Source organism: Oncorhynchus masou, chromosome 12 (assembly GCF_036934945.1).
Source record: "Oncorhynchus masou masou isolate Uvic2021 chromosome 12, UVic_Omas_1.1, whole genome shotgun sequence".
NCBI lineage: Eukaryota > Metazoa > Chordata > Actinopteri > Salmoniformes > Salmonidae > Oncorhynchus > Oncorhynchus masou.
In genome coordinates, this window is record NC_088223.1 from 63053925 (window position 1) to 63079272 (window position 25348).

Below are 25348 nucleotides of genomic sequence, written 5' to 3' on the forward strand. Positions count from 1 at the left end.
ATTGGGTGGACAACATGTTGGAGGACGTCCTCTGGAACTTGTCATAATTACTGTGTAAGTCTATGGAAGGGGGTGAGAACTATGAGCCTCCTAGGTTTGTATTGAAGTCACTGTACCCAGAGGACGGAACCTATCTGTCCTCTGCCAACACCATGGTGCTACCCTAAAGAGTGCTGTTGAGGCTACCTTCATTGCAAAAAAAGTGTTTTTATCAATTATTTGATGACAATATATTTAGTATAGTTATGTCTTAAGAAAATAACTTTAAATGTTTTGCCATTTTTTCTCCTCTGAGGAGTCTCCACTGGTGGTGGTATAGCTGGATCCTATAATTCTCCTGACCTTAGATTACAACTAGGGAGGAGACCTTTTCCATATACATGCTGAGGCAATTAGATCCTCAACTAAAGCTGAATCATTGAGGAACTCCCAGATCAGTACAGTAGATTGCAGTAATCCGGGTTTCCTAAAGTTGGTCCTGGGTCCCCCCCATGGGTGCACATTTTGGTTTTTGCCCTAGCATTACACATTAAAATAACCAACTGAATCAGCTGTGTAGTGATTGGGCAAAAAACAAAATGTGCACCTGGAAGGGGGTGGGGGGGACAGAGTTTGGGAAATCCCAAAGAAATGTTTAAAGATCATGTTTCTGTATTGAAATCTGATTTGTTTTGACAGAATACATCTAGCATGAGATAATAAAGACAAAGGACACAAAATCTGTTTTGTGATGTATTAATCCATAAACATGTCAATCTCCATGGGACTCCTTCATTACAGTAAAATAAGTGAGGCCATAGTACAAAACCAGTTGATTTCATGTGTCTGGGAATAGACTGTCATTTTACAGGATATTTCAAGCCCTACATTAGTCTACATCAATGATCCATCTCATCTCACCTTGAATGAACCGGACTAACAACTGTGCTCCACACAAAGTTCTGCCTCCTTTGACTCCAATTATTTCTGTTCCTTCCAGTAAAACACAGGATAAATGTATTGAAATTTACAGTAAGCTTTAATACATAAGAGCTACACCATCGAGAGCATCCTGACTGGTTTGCATCACTGCCTGGTATGGCAACTGCTCAGCCTCTGACCACAAGGCACTACAGAGGGTAGTGCATACGACCCAGTACATCACTGGGGCCAAGCTTCCTGCCATCCAGGACCTCTATACCAGGCGGTGTCAGAGGAAGGCCCTAAAAATAGTCAGACTCCAACCACCCTAGTCATAGACGGTTCTCTCTGCTACCGCATGGCAAGCGGTACGGGAGAGCCAAGTCTAGGTCAAAAGGGCTTAACAGATTCTACCCCCAAACCATAAGACTCCAGAATAGCTAATCAAAGGTCTACCCCCCTCCTCCACTGCTGCTACTCTCTGCTTATTATCTATGCATAGTCACTCTACCTACATATATACATATTACCTCAACTAACCTGTCCCCCCGCACATTGACTCTGTACCGGTACCCCCTGTATATAGCCTCGCTACTGTTATTTTACTGCTGCTCTTTAATTATTTTGTCTTTTTAACCATTTTTTTTTTACTTAACACATTTTTCTTAACTGAATTGTTGGTTAAGGGCTTGCAAGTAAGCATTTCACTGTAAGGTATCCCTGTTATATTCAGTGCATGTAAAAATTTGATAACAGTAAATGTTACCCCCTCTGCGTATATCCCCAGTGCATTTCTTGCTCCCTGACTTTCCATCCTTTACAGTCCATCATGAAGGCCTTATCAGCCGAGCCCTCCCATTGAGTGAGTACGTTGGTGAAAGCGCAGACCCCCACAGTTTCGGAAAGTCTTGCCACACTGGCTGCAAGTGTAGGGCTTCTCTCCTGTGTGAATACGGAAGTGCCTTGTGAGAGCCCAAGAGTGACGGAAGCGTGCATTGCACACGGTGCAGGCATAAGGCCTCTCTCCAGTATGAATACGCTGATGGATCTTCAGGTGCTCCATGCGGTTGAAGTCTCGACCACACAGGGAGCAGTGGTACGGGCTCCGCCCAGGGGGGTAGAGGTTGCGCTTGGGGAGCTTGTTCATATCCTTTGGGTGAATAAGACTACGATGTCGCCGCAGCTCCTCAGACAGATGGAACTTCTCTCCACAGATCTTGCAGATGTGCTGTGCTGCAACCATGTTGTTCACTTCACCTGTCTGAGGGCTGTACATCTGGTGTGAGTGAGAGGTGGAAGCCCCAGCAGTCTCTCTGGGTGGGTACTGCTGTTGTTTACCAAAGCCTGCATGGAGACCTGTAGCTGAAGAAGACGATAGGATGTCCAAGTCTGGTATGTTTGGGGTGAAGATGGGGGAGTCCGCTTCAAAGTCAAAGAAGAGAAAATGAATCAACCATTAACCACTTGAAATTCTATCATCATCATCATCACTGACATGAGATCAAAACCAATTTACTACAGAACTGCTTGGGCTGGGGTCCCAGGCAACTTAAGGCTAGTCCGGGACTAAACATTCTCTATTGAAATAGCTTTTTCAGTCCAGGACTAGGCTTAATTTGTATGCAGGAAACTGGTTCTTAGTGCGGGACTTACATAGAGAGTGGCTGGTGGAGGGGGTGAATGAGTCTGGGTCACTGAGTGGGAGCTGCAGTGCCGCTGGCCTCCAATCCTCCAGCAGCCTGGTTTGAGCCAAAGAGAGACCGTCTGGACAGTAGTCCTCTTCTCCCCCTCCAGTATTGGGACCACAGTTCCTACTGCTTCCCAGGTCTACAGACTCCACCTTCACCTCAACCAGACACTTCACATCTGCATCCTTCATGGTACCGTCAGGGAAGGGATGGCCGTCAGCATGGGCTCTTGATGTATCATGTAGCGTGGTTGGCTCTGTGCACGCGCGGTTAAAATGTTCATGGTTGTCTGAGTACATGTTTGAGACAACCTCTTCTTTAGTCCCTGTGAATAAATATTTACATAGATAACATGCATTATAGCTTTGCTGAAATAATACAGAATATTTTAAATGTAAATCAATAGTAGTGAGTGACAGTCCCAACTTACCAGCTTCATCTTCCTGATTTAAAGTAAAACAATCCGGTTTAATATCTTGAGTGCACACCCTACCATCCTCACGGATCTCACAAAACGACTCGTTAAGAAATGCAGGGTTATCAACAACTTCTGATTCAAATTCTTCATACCTATCCCCAACATTTGTTGTACCAAGAGACTGATTGGATTCAAGAACTCTGTGCTCTCCTTCGCTTCCTGATTTTATTTTATTTTGTGAGACGTTTAGAGAATTCAGCTGCTGATGAACCTGTTGGATTCTGCTATTGGTGCTGTTTTTTTCCCCTATTATTGATTGTACTTGACGCTCCTCTCCTCGCGCTGCACATATTTCAAGTTCGGCTGCTTGCAAGCGAAACTTTAAGGACTTATTGTCCCGCAGCGTCTCGTGCATTTGATCCCGCACGTCCCTCAACACTTGGCCGACTAGTTTTGTAATCTCAACCACCGCTATCTCCACTGCTACTCCTAGTGCATTTTGAATAGTAGCAGTCAATTCATCCTGAAACGAGAAAGATAATTCCGCTACTAAAGCAGTGTTTGGAGGACTCACGTTTGCCGACATGTTCGTGTTACCCTCGTCAAATTCTGACCTCCGAAGTCATTACTTATGAAAAATACTGATGTCCAGAGATGTTTTCAAACCAGGTAAACAAGCTAACTAGTACCTAAGTGTGTTAGCTTGGCTAGTTACATAGGCCTGCATAATAAGTAGCTCTATCTGGCAGGGAGTGTACTCACTATAATCACTCCTTGCCTAAACGCTGTCCCTTCGCTTGTTCACTTTACTTACCTAGCGAGTAAAGCGTTTAGACTGTACATAACACTTAGTTTCACATTCTTTTGTGACTATCATTTCAAGTTACATTTAAATAATTATTGCACGCTTTCCATTTCGTATCTTTCCTCGACTCTAAGCGGAAGTTTCTTCCTGTTTTCGGTTAGGGCCAACCGGTGTCTGTACCTTCAAATTGTAGACTACAACAGAAATATATTTCAAGAGGATAAATAATAGATCATGTAACTATAATTCGTTTAATATAAACTCCGAATTTAGAATATACACGATTAATGTTATGTGTTTATCAAGTCATGTGAAAAACAAACGCAAATGTTAAACTCTGGGCTGAGACTTACTTGGCCGTTTATTTCACATAAAATGGCCCTGTTCGAATACGTGCTCGCCAAATGCATCCTTCCTTCCTTCCCTGCTTGAAAATGATGACTACTGGCAAATTAGTGAGTAAACCATTATTGTTTTGATCATTGTGGGGAAAGAGTTAAACAAATGAAGAATTATGCCCTTTTAAAGGGCGTATGATTTTTTTTTTAATATACATAATGTCTTATGCCTTTGTTAGCCACACAACAACATAGGTCATTTAGAGCTGACCACGGTGCTGGTCAAAGAGCCTATACAGAAACAGTTTTTCCAATAGAAATCCCCGAACATGCTTGTAAGCGATGTCATGGCAACATGCTAGCTAAACTCATGCACAGAAAGACGTCATTGGGCCTAATGGTTATGTTTTACTGAACTGTGCATGTGCAGGCCATCGAAACAAAGGCATTACTTCACTAAAAAGTTGTTTTTGATGGAAATTCAAACGTGTGGGGTTGTAACAAAGTTTTCAAGATATATAACTTTCTAAATACAGAAATTCAACCAGTAAGAAATACAGCCGACTCTCTTTCTGTATTTAGAAAGTGAGATCTCTTAAACTTGATTGCTGACATGCAAAACATTTTGGGACAATGTTAACAATGGACTAATGAAACAAATACCAAAAGATAGTTTTGGGATGGAATTTTCCTTTAATAAGACATTGACTCAAATCTAGATTGTGTCTTAGATTTCGAGAAAATGTACAATTTAGGATACATTTTTTCACTCCCATTGACTTCACAAACCCCAGTCTGGTCTAGTAGAAAGAAGAGGAAGGGAAGTGCTACTAAGGTTCCCAATAGTACATTTTGGTAGACAGAAGGTGCTCTTTGGTAAAAGGGGTGAATTGGTCATCAAAAAGAAAGGAGGACCAAGGCCCTCTTCATATAATTAATTAAAATGCCTTTATTTGTATAGAAACAAAGTTTTCAAAATCCGCCGCGTTTCAGGTGCATGGCCTTCATCATGGAGTACAAAGAAATAATACAATGTCCTCTTTTGAACAGCTTTTCCAATTAGCTCTAATTTGAAGAGGGAGTGGTTACAAAATTGATTGGAAACACCTGGTAAGCAATACTATAAACATTAAAAAGTGAAATATTGTAGCTATGTTATCAAAAAAAATTAACTCCAAGCTAGAAGTATCAGAATGCCTAGAAAGGTAGTTCTAGCCTTAAATATGACTGGGAGAAGTGTCAAGGAAAAGAAAGCAATATATTCCATACTACACTAGAACACGGCAAACATTAACAACAACAGTCTAAACATAGCTGAGGGCAATTGAGCAAAATATCCACTAGATGACAGAAAATGGACCCATCACGACCCTACAGGAAGGGTGAGAAGTCCATATCTTCATTTAAACCAGGGTATTTAGTGGCCTGTAGTTTGTAAATACATATCTTCATTTAAACCAGGGTATTTAGTGGCCTGTAGTTTGTAAATACATATCTTCATTTAAACCAGGGTACTTAGTGGCCTGTAGTTTGTAAATCCATATCTTCATTTAAACCAGGGTACTTAGTGGCCTGTAGTTTGTAAATCCCCAAACTTTCCTTTTGGTTAAACTGTTTAAGACGGCCCTCTTTTCTAATTGAGGCCGGAACATGATCAATACCCATAGCTTGTAGGGAGGCAGGGTTGCCATTGTGTAAGGACTTGTAGTGTCTTGCCATGGAGTATTCTTCATTGCCTATCCGTATGGCGTACTTGTGTTCCGCTAAGCAGTCTTGAAGGTGTCTCTTTGTCTGTCCAATGTAGAACACATTGCACTGTGGACATTCCAATCTATAGATGACATGAGTGGTTTTGCAGTTAATGAAATGTGGCTCAGGGAAGACTTGGCGTAGTAGCGTATCACTTTGGATGATTTCCCCAATTATTTTGACTGAATTAAAAATAAAAATTCACCTTTATTTAACCAGGTAGGCTAGTTGAGAACAAGTTCTCATTTACAACTGCGACCTGGCCAAGATAAAGCATAGCAGTGTGAACAGACAACACAGAGTTACACATGGAGTAAACAATTAACAAGTCAACAACACAGTAGAAAAAAAAGAGTCTCTATACATTGTGTGCAAAAGGCATGAGGAGGTATGTGAATAATTACAATTTTGCAGATTAACACTGGAGTGATAAATGATCAGATGGTCATGTACAGGTAGAGATACTGGTGTGCAAAAGAGCAGAAAAGTAAATAAATATAAACAGTATGGGGATGAGGCAGGTAAAATTGGGTGGGCTATTTACCGATAGACTATGCACAGCTGCAGCGATCGGTTAGCTGCTCAGATAGCAGATGTTTGAAGTTGGTGAGGGAGATAAAAGTCTCCAACTTCAGCAATTTTTGCAATTCGTTCCAGTCACAGACAGCAGGGAAGTGGAACGAAAGGCGGCCAAATGAGGTGTTGGCTTTAGGGATGATCAGTGAGATACACCTGCTGGAGCGCATGCTACGGGTGGGTGTTGCCATCGTGACCATTGAACTGAGATAAGGCGGAGTTTTACCTAGCATGGACTTGTAGATGACCTGGAGCCAGTGGGTCTGGCGACGAATATGCAGCGAGGGCCAGCCGACTAGAGCATACAGGTTGCTGTGGTGGGTGGTATAAGGTGCTTTAGTAACAAAATGGATGGCACTGTGATAAACTGCATCCAGTTTGCTGAGTAGAGTATTGGAAGCTATTTCGTAGATGATATCGCCGAAGTCGAGGATCGGTAGGATAGTCAGTTTTACTAGGGTAAGTTTGGCGGCGTGAGTGAAGGAGGCTTTGTTGCGAAATAGAAAGCTGACTCTAGATTTGATTTTAGATTGGAGATGTTTGATATGAGTCTGGAAGGAGAGTTTACAGTCTAGCCAGACACCTTGGTACAAATCTGTCGTTCTGCCCCTGAACAGGCAGTTAACCCACTGTTCCTAGGCCGTCATTGATTCTTTTAATGTTCTCTGCTTCAGTGCTGTATTTTGTAACAAAATACACTCTCTCTTATGTATCACAAGGCTCTCCCCTTCGCAACAAGTTCTCTCTGTCATGTAATCCAGACCTTTTAAAAAAATATTTGTTTAACCTTTATTATACTAGGCAAGTCAGTTAAGAACAAATTCTTATTTTCAATGACTGCCTAGGACTGCCTAGTGGGTTAACTGCCTGTTCAGGGGCAGAACGACAGATTTGAACCTTGTCAGCTCGGGGGTTTGAACTTGCAACCTTCTGTCTTCAACCAGAAGGCCCTACGGAGGATGGTGCAGATGGCACAATACATCACTGGGGGCGAGCGACCTGCCCTCCAGGACATCTACACCAGGCAGTGTCTGAGGAGGGCCCAAAAGATAGTCACCCGAGCCGCGGACTGTTCACTCGGTTACCATCTGGCAAGAGGTGTCGGAGTATTGGGTCACAGACAAAAAGGCTCAGAGACAGCTCCTACCACCAGGCCATCAGACTGCTGGTAGGAGGCCATCAGACTAAACCTAGCTGTCTCTCTGCACAGACTATCTGCACCTTTGACCTGCACAGACTATTTGCATCGAAGAGACTATCAGCACCTTAGAAATTACTTGCACTGACTACACACACACACAACCCTTACACACAACCTTACACACAAACACCCATAATCACACACACACAGTCAATGCTGCTATTATATTCTATAATATTGATTCCACAACACACTTAATACACTACATTACCTAAAGTATGTGGACACTTGTTTCCCGAACGTCTCATTCCAAAATCATGGGTATTAATATGGAGTTGGTCCCCCCTTTGATGCTATAACGGCTTCCCCTCTTAAGGGGAAGGCTGTCCAATAAATGTTGGAAAAATGCTGCAGGGACTCGTTTCCATTCAGCCACAAGAGCATTAGTGAGGTCGGGCACTGATGTTGGGCGATTAGACCTGGTATGCAGTCGGCGTTCCAATTCATGTTTGATTGGGTTGAGGTCAGGGCTATGTGCAGGCCAGTCAAGTTCTTCCACACCGATCTCAACAAACCACTTCTGTATGGACCTCGCTTTGTGCAAGGGGCATTGTCATGATGAAACAGGAAAGTGCCTTCCCCAAACTGTTGCCACAAAGTTGGACGCACAGAATCATCTAGAATGTCATTGTATGCTGTAGCGTTAAGGTTTCCCCTCACTGGAACTAAAGGGCCGAGCTCGAGCCATTAAAAAACAGCCCCAGACCATTCCTCCTCCTCCAAATTCATTGGGGCAGGTAACGTTCTCCTGGCAGCCGCCAAACCCAGATTCGTCCGTAGGACTGCCAGATGGTGAAGTGTGATTCATCACTCCAGAGAACGCATTTCCACTGCTCCAGAGTCCAATGGCAATGAGCTTTACACCACTCCAGCCGACGCTTGGCATTGTGCATGGTGATCTTAGGCTTGTGTGATACTCAGCCATGGAAACCCATTTCATGGAGCTCCTGACAAACAGCTATTGTGTTGATGTTGATTCCAGAGGCAGTTTGGATCTTGGTAATGAGTGTTGCAACCGAGGACAGGCAATTTATACATGCTACGTGATTCAGCACTCTGCGGTCCCGCTCTGTGAGCTTATGTGACCTACCGCTTCGCGGCTGAGCCGTTGTTGCTCTTAGACATTTCCACTTCATAATAACAGCACTTAACAGGGCAGCTCTAGTAGGGAAGAAATTTGACGAACTGACTTGTTGGAAAGGTGGCATCCTATGACAATGCCACACTGAAAGTCACTGAGCTCTTCAGAACGGGCCATTCTACTGCCAATGTTTGTCTATGGAGATTGCTGAATCCATTAACTTGAAGGGGTGTCCTCATACTTTTAGTTTAATTGTAAATAGGTAAATAAAGCATTATTACTATGCAGACTACCTCTTCTATTACTTCATCTACTTGTTACTTTTTACTTGACTCTTTTGATTGTTATTGATGATTAATGTAATGTTTTGTTGAGGAAGATAGCACATAAGCATTTCGCTGCACCTTTATACCTGCTGTAAACTGTGTATGTGGTTTGAAAACTCTGTGGCAAGGTACTGAGTAATTGACTGTGGCCCTGTCCGCAGATGTGGTGCTGAAGCGCTGACCACGGCGCTGTTCACAGTCATGGTGCTGAAGAGTTGACGGTGTTGAAAAGCTGACTGTGGGGCTGTTCACGGATGTGGTTGCTGATTCAGCATTAATCTTTTTGCTTTCAGCGCTGACCTCGGTGCTGTCCACGGTGCTGAATGTTTACTTATGCGCCCAAAAAGTGATACTGTTGGTATTGCCTGTAGCTTCTCCCGGGTAGATCAATGCAGTCTGCTTGATGTATAGCCCACAAAATGTGCAAAAATATAAACCCATACAGGGAGTGACCAACGGGTGTCGCAAACGCTCTGAAGAAAGCATGATTTGATAAATATATCAATGCTCAGGAGAAGGGATTCCGCATTGAATAATTTAATAAAAAAATGTTGGGATAGAAATTGAGTGATATGGCTAGCAAAAATATATTCCGTAGTTGACTGCTCTTATTTTCTCTTTCTGGCTAGTTAAGAGGTGCACTTCTGTAAGCACATAAATAGGCTAATTATAGGACTTAGCCTATTGCTAACATATGGATATTTATTGATCAGTCCATCGATGGTGAAACATGCGATAACAGGCTATCACTGTGCAGTAGATGAACATGCATAGAGGCACATCAATGTGAGAGTCCATGCAGAGTAGTAGGTCAGGCTAAAGTAAATAGACTGAGTAGGAGTAGTCCTAGTACTCCAGCAAGCAGCATAGGTTGGCTATAGGGAGCAGTGTGCAGACGTCGCTCGCCGCATGTGCACGCCTGTGTGTGCACGCAGACGAGGGGAAAAAGCTGATTTGATATAAATAGCACATGTTCAAATTAGCTCGCTTATTCCGGGCACGCACGTTGGATGCTTTATACTCTATGGATAATATGAGAAGGAGAAGAGGAATGTGGCTATAATTAATGAATAGTCTGCTCGTTTTAGTGGGGAGATTTTAAGCAAGCAAAACAAGAGACCTGTCTAGTAATGGAGAACCATGCAGCAGAGCTGCTACAACAGCAGCAGAGCTACGAGGACGTTCGGAAAAGCGGGTATCTCCGTAAACAGAAATCTATGCACCGGCGATTTTTCGTTTTGAGGGAAGCCTCGGAAGAGGGCCCTGCCCGTCTAGAATATTATGAGAACGAGAAGAAATTCCGAAGCAAGTCACCTGTCCCGAAAAAAGCGCTGAATCTGGAGACTTGCTTCAACATCAACAAGCGGGCGGATTCCAAGAACAAGCACATGATAGTGATGTATACCCGCGGGGAGAGCTTTGCCATTGCAGCAGACAGTGAGGATGTCCAGAATGAATGGTACCAGGCCATGCTGGACCTTCAGTGGAAATGTAAGCCATACAAGGGTTTACTATGCCCAATATTCTCCTTGCACGTTTAGTCTGCATTGGCCAGTGTTGGTCCAGCTAGACATTCTGGATTGACATCAATTTCACATTCAGATCTGTAACGCGATAACATGTTTTTGATTTTTTATTGTCCATCACACGTGCGATGCTCTTTGTAGAAATTTGGCTATATTACCTTAAATACAGGATATTGCTATTATAAATATTACATACAGGCCTATCCAATGAACAGTTGCATATCAGTCCAAGAGAGGTGGTGGACCACTGCATGCGGTGTGTCTGAGCAGTAGCTTATCTGAATCATTTATTGGTATATTAACCAATCTTTTGTACCATTTTCATTTTGCTGCATGTTAGCCTACACAATTATTGCAACGTGCATGAACCAATAGGATTTTTTCTTCGTATTCGCGACCAAATAGGCTGCAGCACAACATCGTTCAAAGCGTTTACTGCAGAGGACGCAGCCATGCACCCGAGTGCTCTCTGTTTTTGTTTTTCTACACGTCCCTCTGCATGTCGTGCGCATAACCTACATTTCTGTGCTATGGCGTTGCCTGGCAGGGAGGAATCCGCAGCGTCTGCGTGCTTTCATTGGAAAACTGGTTTCTATCGGTTTCCCTCGTGTTTAGGTTGTTATGCTGTGACACTAACCCCAACCCTGCTATCGTTTCAGTAGTAATATGGAATCAATAATCTTAATAATGATTGTAATAATGTGGCTATATTTGATTGCATATATGATTTGTATTATTTCTTCTTTATTTTACACCTCTGGTTATGGTATTTTTTTAAATGTTAAATAGGCCAATGTCATTAACGTCTATAGACTACAGCTTTTACACAAATGAAACAGTAGACCTAGGAATAGATGTGGGTTTCTTCAGGGGAGCAATAATGTTGCTAAATGAAACACATCTGGAGTTACAATGCGATGGTTAGTATTTTATATTTACATTTGACATTTTAGTAATTTAGCTGTCTCTTCTTACTCGAGCCATTCGGGTTAAGTACCTTGCTCAAGGGCACATCGAAATATTTTTCAGCTAGTGGGCTCAGGGATTCGAACCAGCAACCTTTCGGTTACTGGCCCAAGGCTCTTAACCGCTAGGCTACCTTTTGTAATAATCTGTAGTTACAGAGTATTTACATGTTGTAGGTTATAAAGATTGATCATTTTCATGATTATTAAGTCTTTATTTATTTTATTGTACTAACCCAATAATATTTTTTAAAGAAATGGTGTTGAAGAACGGCCTTATTCACACAATATCAAATGTCAATCCACCACACGCTCTAAACCATCATGCAACAGGATAGTTTTTTGTTAAGTGAGTGTTTTTGTTCAATGAATGTTTATTATGAATGCATTCATGAAACAGAGCCTGCATGGATGAATGATGAGGCTTGTCACATATTTAACCAGTCAGAGTTCAGTGTCTAAATGTGCTGAATGTGCTACAACTGTCCGTCACTTTAACCTTGACAATATATGAATATTGTATACAATATTTTTGTCTCCTGACTGTCAACTCTCGTCTTGTGCTACCCCATGATTCCTCCGAATATTGTCAATTCTATTTCCAACATTTGTCTGGCTTTCTCTGTCTCTATATCTATTTGCATAGTTTTCTGTCTTGTTGTTTATTGAGATGTGTCTTCATTCTGATCTTCTGCAGGTAAAAACCCAGAGGACTGTGGTAGTGGTGGAGAGTGTGGACTCCCCTCTCCTCCAGGCCCCACCTTCAAGGAGGTGTGGCAGGTCAAGGTGTGGCCTAAAGGGCTTGGCCAGGCCCGAAACCTAGTGGGCATCCACCGTCTGTGCCTGACCGACAAGACGGTCAACTTTGTCAAGCTCAACTCTGACGTGGCCGCCGTGGTCCTACAACTGATGAACGTACGTCGCTGCGGCCACTCAGAGAACTTCTTCTTCATCGAGGTGGGCCGCTCGGCCATGACGGGGCCTGGGGAGTTCTGGATGCAGGTGGAGGACTCGGTGGTGGCCCAGAACATGCATGAGACCTTGCTGGAGGCCATGAAGGCACTGAGTGAGGAGTTCCGCCTGCGCAGTAAGTCTCAGTCTGTGGGTGCTACAGGCGGCGGGGGCACCGCCTCCAACCCCATCAGTGTCCCCACCCGCCGCCACCACCCCAATCTGCCCCCCAGCCAGGTGGGCTTTGGCAGACGAGCCCGGACTGAGACCCCTGGAGCAGGTGGGGCCAACTGCACCAGCACTTCACCAACGCCACGCCACGGGTTCCCCAGGGCACGCACAGCCAGCATCGGGGGAAGGACGGAGGAGGGTGGAGGTGGAGCCAGAGGGGCATGGGCAAGCTCCAGTCCCAGCCTGAACGGATCTTGTTCCACTACACCCACCCTGAGACCTAAGCCCACCAGAGCTCCAACCCCAGCTAAGATCACTCTCAGCCTGGCCCGCTACACCCCCAACCCAGCCACCTCCCCAGCCCCAAGCCTCTCCTCCAGCTCTGGTCATGGCTCAGAGTGTGGACTAGTCGGAGGGGCAATGGGAGGTGTAGCGATCTGTTCTTACACCCGCGTCCCTCAGAGAGTATCTATGTCGGGTTCCCCTAGTGACTACGGCTCCTCAGACGAGTATGGCTCCAGCCCTGGAGAGCACTCCCTACTGGTCCCCAGTCTACCTGGAGGGTCCAATGGTGGAATGGGACACCATGCTCATGGAGAGGGCTCTTCCAGCTACATAGTGATGGGCCAGAGAGAGAGCCTCCCTGGGTCCCATCAGCGTCCTCAGGGCCGCAGGATGCTGCGGCGTTCCTCCAGCAGGGAGTGTGAGGCAGAGCGCAGACTCCTCAGCAAGAGGGCCTCCCTGCCCCTGACTGCCCATGAATGCCTGGCCCCTCGTAGGAAGGAGGAAGAGGAGGATACGGACCAAGAGTATGCCGTCATGTCACGGAGTGTTAGCAGGGACGCCTTTGTGTCACGGCGGCACGGATCAGGAGGCTTCGCAGCAGGGGGCTTGGAAGCAGGGGCCGTCGTTGGGGAGACCCAGGTGAGGGTTGATGTGGTCCGAGGAGAGGCGGGAGGAGGGGGACCAGTGGACAGTGGCTACATGTCCATGTTACCTGGAGTGACGGCTCCTCCTTTTTCCCTCTCCCTGTCTGTGGCCGTGTCTGACGTCAGCGCCAAGCCTGGGGCTGATGATGAGTACATGGCCATGACCCCCAACAGCAGCGTGTCCCCCCCCAGCACATCAGTCTGCCTGTCTCCGAGGGCTACATGGTCATGTCCCCCAACAGCAGCTGCTCCCCAGACATGCATGGAATGGCCATATGGGGGAGCCGGGGCAGCATGGAGAGCCGGGCTGGCAGTGACTACATGAACATGTCTCCTATCAGCATCCGCTCGGCTTGCAGCACACCCCCCTCGCAACCCGAACAGAACCCGCTACAACACAAGATGGTCTACTCCTACTTCTCTCTGCCACGATCCTACAAACACACGCTCTCCACACGCTTTGAGGATGACTTGGATCAAGGGAAAAGGAAGGAGGGGGGTCATAGTGACCAAGACAGTGCTGGAAATCGGGGTGGACAAGTGGGCTACAGCAAGAGGGACACAGCCACAGTTGGCCCTGCAGGAGGCTGTCAACTCTCCCTCTCCTCTTCCTCCTTCTCTTCCAGCTCAGCTAGCAGTGAGAGCCTGGAGGATCGGCCCATGTCAGTGGCAGCTGGGGGAGGGCTACGACTAACAAGAACAGGGCCAGGGTTCAGGAACGGGGGAGCGCGCTCTAAGGATGGATCCTATCAGCAGAAACGTGTATCGCATGGCCCAGGGGGCCAGCAGAGGAAGCCTCGTCCCCTCAGTGTGTCTGTGGACATGTCTAAAGCTAACACCTTGCCCAAGGTTAAGGAGAACCTCTTCCCCACAGAGTCTCAGAGCCCTGGGGAGTATGTCAGCATAGTGTTCAGGGGTGGTGACGTGGGGGGTAGGAGAGGGGGCCAGTGGGGGCCAGAGCACGGACTGTCAGTGACCCATGGAACCCAGAGGCCCCATCACCGTCCAGCCCTCTGCCACGGTGGCTCCACCAACCTCCCCCGCAGCTTCTCTGCACCGCTGGCCACCTCTGCTGCCTTGGCTGCCTCTACTGAGTACGTCAACATGGATTTGGGGTTGGGAAACTCCCCTTGCCCCTCCACTGGGACCCCTGTTAAATCACCTTTTTGCCCGCCCCCAGCTATTGCCCCCAAGCCCCCAGTTGTGGCCCGTAATAGGCCCTCTCCTAGGGCAGCAGAGGGCAATGTAGGTGGGCATAGGGCTGCAGTGCCAACAGACTTACCCACTTCATATACAAACTACATAGAGATGGCCTTCAGAATAGTTTCAGAGCCTAACCCTGCAGCGCCCGCCATGCATGCTGCCCAAGCTTCATCAATGGAGCAGGAATCAGGCTTGGACTTCCCCTCAGCAAGGTCCTACTCATCTCCTGACCAGAACCAGAGCAGCAGGCTGGCCAGAGACAGGGTTGGTAGGGGCGACCAACTGGGACGGAGACGCCACCGCTCTGAGACGTTCATCATTACTCCTCCCCCTCTCCCCCTCCAGCTGTCCTCCTCAGGCTCCTTGTTCTTAGATAGTGCCCAGGCAGCAGCACCTCATCGACAAGGAGGACTAGAGAGGGGTTCACCATGGGAGAATGCCCAGTCAGATGCAGCATCCCAGGCTTCGTCCTCTGGGTCTTCTAAACAAGGCCTTAACTACATTGATCTGGATCTGGCCTTTAATAAGGACAGCTCTCAGAATGAACTGGAGGGGGGAGCCACTGCCCCCCATAACATCTTTGCTCCAGTCCACAATGGGGCTGGTGGGGGAGTCATGATGGGAGACATTACTGGTTTGGGGAACAACCCGGGCTACGCCAGTATTGATTTCTTCAAATCAGAGGAGCTGAGGGCACTTCACCAGAGCAGCAGGAACGATGTAAAAGGTAAAGGTACTCAACACCTGTTCTCTCTCTGTGTTATCACTCAAACACACACTAATGGGTATGTTAGTCATTTATTTGACCAAAAAGAGGGTGTCTTGTCCTGCTCCTTAAATCTGCTCCTGCATTTATCCCAGTCATCAGCAACAGAGCATTGTGGTACATTGTCTGACATCAATGTGTGCGTAAATACAATGATAATTTAATATGGTCAATAAAAAAATGTATATATACAGTACCAGTCAAAAGTTTAGACACATCTACTCATTCTCGGATTTTTCTTTATTTTTACTATTTTCTACATTGTAGAATAATAGTGAAGACATCAAAACTATGAAATAACATATGGAATCATGTAGTAACCAAAAAAGTGTTGAACAAATCCAAATATATTTTATATTAGATTCTTCAAAGTAGCCACCCTTTGCCTTGAAGACAGCTTTACACACTCTTGGCATTCTGTTATGACGCTGTGTGTCAGATAAAGTGTTACCGATGTTATGGAGTACATTTCTTGTACACAATTTCTTCAAATCAAATTTTACACATGCACTGTAAAATGCTTCTTTACTTCGTTACAAGCCATTAACCAACAATGAGAAAGAAAAATAAGAGTTAAGAAAATATTTACTAAATAAATTGAAGTAAAGAAATGTATACAAAAAATTGCAGGGTTTTTATTTTACCTTTATTTAACCAGGCAAGTCAGTTCAGAACAAATTCTTATTTTCAATGACGGCCTAGGAACAGTGTGTTAACTGCCTGTTCAGGGGCAGAACGACAGATTTGTACCTTGTCAGCTCGGGGGTTTGAACTTGCAACCTTCCGGTTACTAGACCAACGCTCTAACCACTAGGCTACCATCTGAGGCTCAGAGTTGAGGTGTTGGCTGGCATCCTCACTTAAAATGACTTCTGCCTCCCTTGAGTTGAAAAAGCATCTTATATCACCATCAGAGTTTGCAAGGGCAAAGTCATCTTTATACAGAGGGAAGCATGTAACACAAATACTCCTTTCTCAAATAAACCCGGTCACCTTGTTGTCCTTCTCTGAGCAGCCTGGTCTCCTAGAATACACGTAACATAGTAAACTTAAATCCGTGACACTCAAATTATTATGATTTGTTACATTTGATATGGTCACATAAAACAGATGGTTACTTAAGGAAAAATCTAAGTGGAGTGGATAGGTGGGCGTATAACGCAAATGTCTACCAACCCAAAGGTTGTGTTCAAATCTCATCGTGGATAACTTTAGCATTTTAGCTAATTAGCAACTTTGCAACTAACTAGCATGTTAGCTAACCCTTGCCCCAACCTTAACCCTTTTAACTAACCCTTCCCCTAACCCTAACTTTAACCCCTTTAATCTAACTCCTAAACTTAACCCTAACCCATAGCCAAGGTAACATTAGCCAGCTAGCTAGAATTTGTAACATATGATACATTTTGCATATTCGTAACATATAATACGAATTGTAATTCGTAACATATCATATGAAATGGGTGATGGACATTCACAAAGTAACACATCATACAAATTGTAACATAGCATATTAAATGGAGAGTCACGGATTTACGTACATAATAATACGAAATGCTATGAGATCAGGATGTTCTAGACAATGGATTGTGCTGGCTTATGAAAGCTAAAATGTAGCCCAATGATGGCTGGATAAATAATGGCTTCCATTGTATAGGGGTTGCAGTAGATCGGAGTGGCACTGGCACCGAACTATTATGTAAAATTATTAGCATTAATAGCCTAAGAACACAGCATGATTGCCTTTATAAATGCTATTGTTACTGTTGCAAGGACACCCTTTTCTAGAGTGTTTACTGCTGGTCTAATTAATGACTACTTCTCAGGTCAAGGAGACCCTTTAGGCTGACGTACCGTAAGCCGTGTATAAAGACCTGTGGGATACAGGTTAGGTTACATGATATCCTCCTTTAGAACCGGATGACTGAAGTTGAACGATAAACTATGACATGTCTGGTGGTCAGCAGGCTGTGTGTAGAACCATGTCATCCCCTGGGCCCTGACCAGTGTCAGTGGTTTTCATTACCTGTGGTAGAGATTGTTTGCTGTCAGCGTACAGTGGGGCAAAAAGGTATTTAGTCAGCCACCAATTGTGCAAGTTCTCCCACTTAAAAAGATGAGCGAGGCCTGTAATTGTCATCATAGGTACACTTACACTATGACAGACAAAATTAGAAAAAAAAATCCAGAAAATCACATTGTAGGATTTTTAATGAATTTATTTGCAAATTATGGTGGAAAATTAGTATTTGGTCAATAACAAAAGTTTATCTCAATACTTTGCTATATACTCTTTGTTGGCAATGACAGAGGTCAAACGTTTTCTTTAAGTCTTCACAAGGTTTTCACATACTGTTGCTGGTATTTTGGCCCATTCCTCCATTCAGATCTCCTCTAGAGCAGTGATGTTTTTGGGCTGTTGCTGGGCAACACAGACTTTCAACTCCCTCCGAAGATTTTCTATGGGGTTGAGATCTGGAGACTAGCTAGGCCACTCCAGGACCTTGAAATGCTTCTTACGAAGCAACTCCTTCGTTGCCCGGGCGGTGTGTTTGGGATCATTGTCATGCTGAAAGACCCAGCCACGTTTCATCTTCAATGCCCTTGCTGATGGAAGGAGGTTTTCACTCAAAATCTCACGATACATGGCCCCATTCATTCTTTCCTTTACACGGATCAGTCGTCCTGGTCCCTTTGCAGAAAAACAGCCCCAAAGCATGATGTTTCCACCCCCATGCTTCACAGTAGTTATGGTGTTCTTTGGATGCAACTCGGCATTCTTTGTCCTCCAAACACGACGAGTTGAGTTTTTACCAAAAAGTTCTATTTTGGTTTCATCTGACCATATGACATTCTCCCAATCTTCTTCTGGATCATCCAAATGCTCTCTAGCAAACTTCAGAGGGGCCTGTAGATGTACTGGCTTAAGCAGGGGGACACGTCTGGCACTGCAGGATTTGAGTCCCTGGCAGCGTAGTGTGTTACTGATGGTAGGCTTTGTTACTTTGGTCACAGCTCTCTGTAGGTCATTCACTAGGTCCCCGTGTGGTTCTGGGATTTTTGCTCACCATTCTTGTGATCATTTTGACCCAACGGGGTGAGATCTTGTGTGGAGCCCCAGATCGAGGGGGATTATCAGTGGTCTTGCATGTCTTCCATTTCCTAATAATTGCTCCCACAGTTGATTTCTTCAAGCCAAGCTGCTTACCTATTGCAGATTCAGTCTTCCCAGCCTGGTGCAGGACTACAATGTTGTTTCTGGTGTCCTTTGACAGCTCTTTGGTCTTGGCCATAGTGGAGTTTGGAGTGTGACTGTTTGAGGTTGTGGACAGGTGTCTTTTACACTGATAACAAGTTCAAACAGGTGCCATTAATACAGGTAACGAGTGGAGGACAGAGGACCCTCTTAAAGAAGAAGTTACAGGTCTGTGAGAGCCAGAAATCTTGCTTGTTTGTAGGTGACCAAATACTTATTTTCCACCATAATTTGCAAATAAATTCATTAAAAATCCTACAATGTGATCTTCCGGATTTTTTTTCTCGTTTCATCTGTCATAATTGAAGTGCACCTATGATGAAAATTACAGGTCTCTCTTATCTTTTTAAATGGGAGAACTTGCACAATTGGTGGCTGACTAAATACTTTTTTTGCCCCACTGTATGTCAAATAATGACTCCTGAGCCCTGTGTCAGCAGCATGTGCAGTATGTTACAGAGCCTGGAGAAAGGAGACAGGTATTTTTGGTTCTTTGATTTTCCTTACGTCAAAGGAAGTCCTATTCGCTTCGTTTCCTTAGTAATGCCACTGAAAGTGTTGTTGTTTTTATTCTGATCCTTCTGCCCCCACCCACCCTTGCCAAATTACCCTGTTCCACCCAGGCTGTTTTCACCTTCACAACCTATTTTCACACTCTTCTTCATCTCCTCCTTGTTATGAAGCCATTTCATCAACCCCAATGTGCTTATCCTTTAGTGTGTGATTAAACAGCCCACACAGCTCTTGTGTGGTAACAACAATCACCAAACATAAAGTGGTTACTCCTCTCAGTGCAACATTCAACACTCAGCCAGCCAAATACACTTGATCTATGGATTCTTGTTTTCACCCTAAAGCTTTCAGCCATGTCTGATGTGCAGCTTGGATTCCGGTCTGTGAGAAGAAGTGTTGAGCTGGCTGCCAGGCTGAGGGTTGTATAGCTGTCTGCCAGGCTGAGGGTTGTATAGCTGTCTGCCAGGCTGAGGGTTGTATAGCTGTCTGCCAGGCTGAGGGTTGTATAGCTGCCTGCCAGGCTGAGGGTTGTATAGCTGTCTGCCAGGCTGAGGGTTGTATAGCTGTCTGCCAGGCTGAGGGTTGTATAGCTGTCTGTCAGGCTGAGGGTTGTATAGCTGCCTGCCAGGCTGAGGGTTGTATAGCTGTCTGCCAGGCTGAGGGTTGTATAGCTGTCTGCCAGGCTGAGGGTTGTATAGCTGTCTGCCAGGCTGAGGGTTGTATAGCTGTCTGCCAGGCTGAGGGTTGTATAGCTGTCTGCCAGGCTGAGGGTTGTATAGCTGTCTGCCAGGCTGAGGGTTGTATAGCTGTCTGCCAGGCTGAGGGTTGTATAGCTGTCTGCCAGGCTGAGGGTTGTATAGCTGCCTGCCAGGCTGAGGGTTGTATAAAGAGAGTCTCTCATTTTCACAAGTGGGCGTTCAGAGAGCGAAGCTAATTGATTTGTCTGCTGGTAATGAGCCATTTCACATGGGTGGAGGTGGAGGGGCCAGGACTGTCGCCAGGTGTTTGTGTTAATGTGTGGGTGTCTTGTTGTCTTTTGGCTTTCACATGGCTAATACTGTAAGATGTTGTGTTTGTATGTTTTGTAGCGATGGATTCCAGAGTACATGATCCATTGACTGGAGGTGTTTTGTTAAAGGGAACAAAGCCTGCGTTGGAATAGAGGATGATGCAGGAGACGAGAGGGTTATGGTTTGGCATTGACATTTTCTTTACTGCCGTCAAATTGAGATATGAATAGTTGGGGCTGAATGATTTGTATTCAGTTGTGGATGTTGAAATATTGAATTATGGCAACAGAATGCAGATGATTTTGTAGTGGACATGAGTTGGACATGGTCACTTGTTTAGGTAGCTATGCCTGCAAACTTCGAAACCAGTGTCTGCCCTTGAGCCAACATGGAATTGCCTCTTGGTCTAATGGTCTAAGATGTTTGTTGCTCCTGTTGGAGACCTGGGTTCTTATCCCGCGTGTGTTGCACTTTGTAATCAAAAGGAATTAGAGAGAGAAGAGTGCTGAGCACTCTTGAGGAGTGTGGTAAGAAGTCCTTATTTCAGCTCTTTACACAAGTGCTTGTGTTGAGAGTTTCCAGCGCTAACTGAGGGAAGCATTAACTGTAACAGTAGAGGAGGCAGATGTGGCTGGTGGGCAGAACAGAGCAGAATCACTCTGATCTGAGGTGGATTCATGAATTCTTTTTGTCTGTGCTTCTTGTGCTGTAGATGAGTAGTGAGTGAGGGTAGGCTACCCTGTTTAAAAACGGTTTCTTCAGACAAATATTTAGTTATTTTCAAAATGTATAATGATTTGATTTGATCACATTATAACGGGTCTGCTGTTGTTATTTTGTTGACTCATATCTAGTGTAGCAGGAGTGGAATGTGTTGTGTTGTTGCCACCACTGAAACACTTCCCCAGCATGCCAAGCGCCCCTTGTTTTGTGTTTGGGTTTAGTGTTTACTCCCCTTTGCCCTGTTTGGCTCCAATCCTCATCCCCAAGCTGGTTGCTCCCAAGCAGAACCCTGATATCCTTCTGTGTCGTTCTACTTACTCTATAGTGATGCCCACAAACATCCACTTCAACACTTCCACGAGAGATTATTCGTCACAGTGGCCCTGTGACGATTCTCTTTTCTTCCTGAATGTTCTATTGTGCTGTGTGCAATTTGTGTGTTAACTAAACCTGCTTTACTCCAGTGATACACTCACAGATGTAATGTTAATTTATCTTTCAAAACCCATGCTTTTGTAATGCTAAATCCAAGACTTGTAAATCCAAGATTTGTTGCGGCTTTCAAAAATGTCACATGATGAAATGGGTGGGGGATTCCGTATAGCTCACTCTCAGACTGAAAAATATTCTAGTGGCATTGTTAAATGACCTGTGTACAGACAGAGAAGAAGACTAGAAAAACGTTCTATTGGCTACGAAGGTGTAAATCCTAGATCCAGACCTCTCTTTTTCGGTTTTGTTATGATTTGTTTCCTCTTTTCTTTCAGAATGTTAATGATCCATCTTCATCTGGACATGGCTCCTGGCGTTGAGCAGCACTGTCCTAACTAACCATGGTGGGATTGGTTGGCAACAGTCTGTTTATCTTCTGACCTTTCTCACTGGAAGAGGAGTAAGAGAGGTGAAGGCAAACCCATCAAATCATCATTAACTCTTTGTCATCCTGTCCAGTTGTTGCTATCCAATACTAATGTGTGCCAAAAGACTACTGGTCCAAACCAACACAACAGGGTTCGCTGAGGTAGAAGAATATAGCCAATCAAGATTACATTTTTTTTTCCTTAACATAATCTTATGGAAATTGTTATACAAATGTGAAATAGTAGAAAGGTACATACTAAAAAGTATATAGTATACATATGTTGATGAAAGCTACATAAATAAATACATCTATATATATATTATACTTTTTAAAAAGTGCCTAATGTTTTGTTTGTAGACATTTTTACACAGGGAATCTGGAACTGGTCTGTGAGAGGGAAAACTATGTTTATGTCTCAAATGTCATTTTTTGTTATATAGTAAGCATAATCAAACTGCCTTACTGTGTTTGAACTGTGCTAAAAGAATAGCCTCTTTACTTTATGCTGTGCCTCACTCTTCAGCCACAATGAACGCTCTCGTTTCCTCTCCTGCCTGAACCCTACCAGTACCAGCTGGAGCTAAGCCAAAAACCAGCGCTGTATAATGCCAACCACACACACACATTTGAATAGTCATCCGTGTGGTTCAGCTGAGTAGGTGAGGTTGATAGTCTTCACATTTACTGCTGTGACATTTACTACTTGTGTTTGCCAGAATATTATGACACTAACAGGCTGAGAATGGTATTGAATGTGTGATCAATGTGATTAAAGAATGCTGTGCGTGCAGGTGCGAGAGAAAAAGCATGATTACAGTGGTGCTGGATATCAGTTATTGAAGATATTTCCAGACCACGTTATGGCCTCCCACAATGATCAACAGGGTCATTGTTATTTATGGATTAATAATAGTCATTTCATTCCCACATGCTTTATAACCACAGTGACTGAAAATCATATCACACACACATCCCCTGTAGCCTGGTCCGAGATCTGTTTGTTCTTTCTTGCCAACTCAAGACAGCACAAACAGATCAGGCACCAGGCTACGTCCTCTGTGCATCCGAAAAAGACACTCAAGTGCCTGGCTGCCTGTGTTATTTGGTGTCCACACACTAACGGTTACCCTCACTCATTCTCACTAAGTCCCCCCCTTCCCTTATATCTTACTTCCCTTCCCGTACCAGTTAGATATTCTTGCAGAAAAAAACAAGTGGTATTTTTGATGTGGTGATTCAGTTTTATGAAATCCCTTTAACCATTTGAACATAGCCCATTACTGCCAGTATCTTGTGCTTTAATGCAGAGAACTTTAGTGCCAAAATCCTGTATTACATAGGCTGAGTTCACACGAAAGCCCAATTCTAATCTATTTTTCAGTAATTGGTATTTAGACCAATCAGATCAACTATGAAAAAAATCTGATGTGAAAAGATCTTATGTCATCGGTCGAAAGACCAATTTGTGGAAAAAAACATCAGAATTGGGCTACCTGTGTAAACACAGCCATAGATCAATGGATTACTCATACTTCACTATGGTAGACTTACTCTGTTTTTGATCTTAAGTTTGTCTCACCATACAGGCCAATGGCATTGCTTGTTGTGACTTTTATAATATACCATTCTTTTTATTATCTTAAATATATTATTATTAATTGGGGATTTCCATTAATGAGCTTCTCTTACCTCATAATCATGTCTAAAGAATTTGAACAGACGTGACAGTTGGTCTTAAATCCCCAAGGTCGTCTGAGAAGGTCTCCTACGTTTTGGTTCACTTAACTACCAAGGCCAAGTCCAGTTAAGAGTCTTTCGGTTGGACTGGGTATCGTTAGACCATCTTTTAATGCCTTATTATTTTCAATATTAACTCTCACATAATACCACACAGCAGCTGTATAAAGGCGCTTTGCATTCTAGAATAACCAGAATTCTGACAAGTCTGAAGATTCTTAGTTTGGTGAACTGCAGAGACGTGTACAAAGTGATGTAGAAATGAGACATACAGTACCTGTCAAAAGTTTGGACACACCTACTCATTCAAGTTTGGACACACCTACTCATTCATTTTTTTACCATTTTCTACATTGTAGAATAATAGTGAAGACATCAAATCTATGAAATAACTTATAGGAAATCATGTAGTAACCAAAAAAGTGTTAAACAAATCAAAATATCTTAAATTTGAGATTCTTCAAAGTAGCCACCCTTTGCCTTGATGAACGCTTTGCACAATCTTGGCATTCTCTCAACCAGCTTCATGAGGTAGTCACCTGGATTGCTTTTCCAACAGTCTTGAAGGAGTTGCCACATATTCTGAGCAGTTGTTGGCTGCTTTTCCTTCCCTCTGCGGTCCAACTCATCCCAAACCATCTCAATTGGGTTGAGGTCGGGTGACTGTGGAGGCCAGGTCATCTGATGCAGCACACCATCACTCTCCTAGGTCAAATAGCCCTTACACAGCCTGTAGGTGTTTTTTGGATCATTGTCCTGTTGAAAACAAATGATAGTCCCACTAAGCACAAACCAGATGGGATGGCATATTGCTGCAAAATGCTATTGCAGCCATGCTGGTTAAGTGTGCCTTGAATTCTAAATAAATCACAGAAGGTGTCACCAGTAAAGCACGCCCACACCACTTCCTCCATGCTTCACCGTGGGAACCACACATGCGGAGATCATCCGTTCACCTACTCTGCATCTCACAAAGACAAGGCGGTTGGAACCAAAAATCTCAAATTTGGACTCATCAGACCGAAGGACAGATTTCCACCGGTCTAATGTTCATTGCTTGTATTTTTTGACCCAAGCAAGTCTCCTCTTATTATTGGTGTCCTTTTAGTAGTGGTTTCTTTGCAGCAATTAGACCATGAAGGACTGATTCACTCAGTCTACTCTGAAAAGTTGATGTTGAGATGTGTTTTACTTGGACTGCAATCTGAGGTGCAGTTAGTTGCAGATTCCTGAGGTTGGTAACTCTAATGAACTTATCCTCTGCAGCAGAGGTAACTCTGGGTCTCCCTTTCCTGTGGCGGTCCTCATGAGAGCCAGTTTCATCACAGCGCTTGATGGTTTTTGTGACTGCACCTGAAGAAACGTTCAAAATTCTTGAAATGTTCGTGTTGACTAATCATCATGTCTTAAAGTAATGATGGACTGTTGTTTCTTTTTGCTTATTTGAGCTGTTCTTGCCATAATATGGACTTGGTCTTTTACAAAATATGGCTATCTTCTATATACCAACCCCACCTTGTCACAACACAACTGATTGGCTCAAATGCATTAAGAAGGAAAGAAATTCCACAAATTAACTTTTAACAAGGCACACCTTTTAATTGAAATGCATTGCAGTGACTACCTCATGAAGCTGGTTGAGAGAATTCCAAGT

At 44.2% G+C, this 25348-nt stretch overlaps 2 protein-coding genes across 2 annotated transcripts; one reads left to right on the top strand and one right to left on the bottom strand.

The window, feature by feature from the left end:
* Positions 1-719: 719 nt before the first annotated feature.
* On the bottom strand, positions 720-4046 carry si:ch211-284e13.5 (uncharacterized protein LOC793850 homolog). The gene is made up of 3 exons (XM_064981614.1): positions 3019-4046; positions 2554-2913; positions 720-2322 (listed from the first exon to the last, which is right to left on the bottom strand). The coding sequence occupies exons 1-3, from the start codon at positions 3590-3592 to the stop codon at positions 1742-1744; spliced, it is 1515 nt and encodes a 504-aa protein (XP_064837686.1). The 5' UTR covers positions 3593-4046; the 3' UTR covers positions 720-1741.
* Positions 4047-9984: 5938 nt separating this feature from the next.
* On the top strand, positions 9985-25345 carry LOC135550625 (insulin receptor substrate 1-B-like). Its single transcript, XM_064981615.1, is given in 4 exon segments — positions 9985-10573; positions 12271-13803; positions 13806-15554; positions 21863-25345. Coding segments are annotated over 4 exon segments (3651 nt in total). The 5' UTR covers positions 9985-10212; the 3' UTR covers positions 21871-25345.
* The last annotated feature ends 3 nt before the right edge of the window (positions 25346-25348 follow it).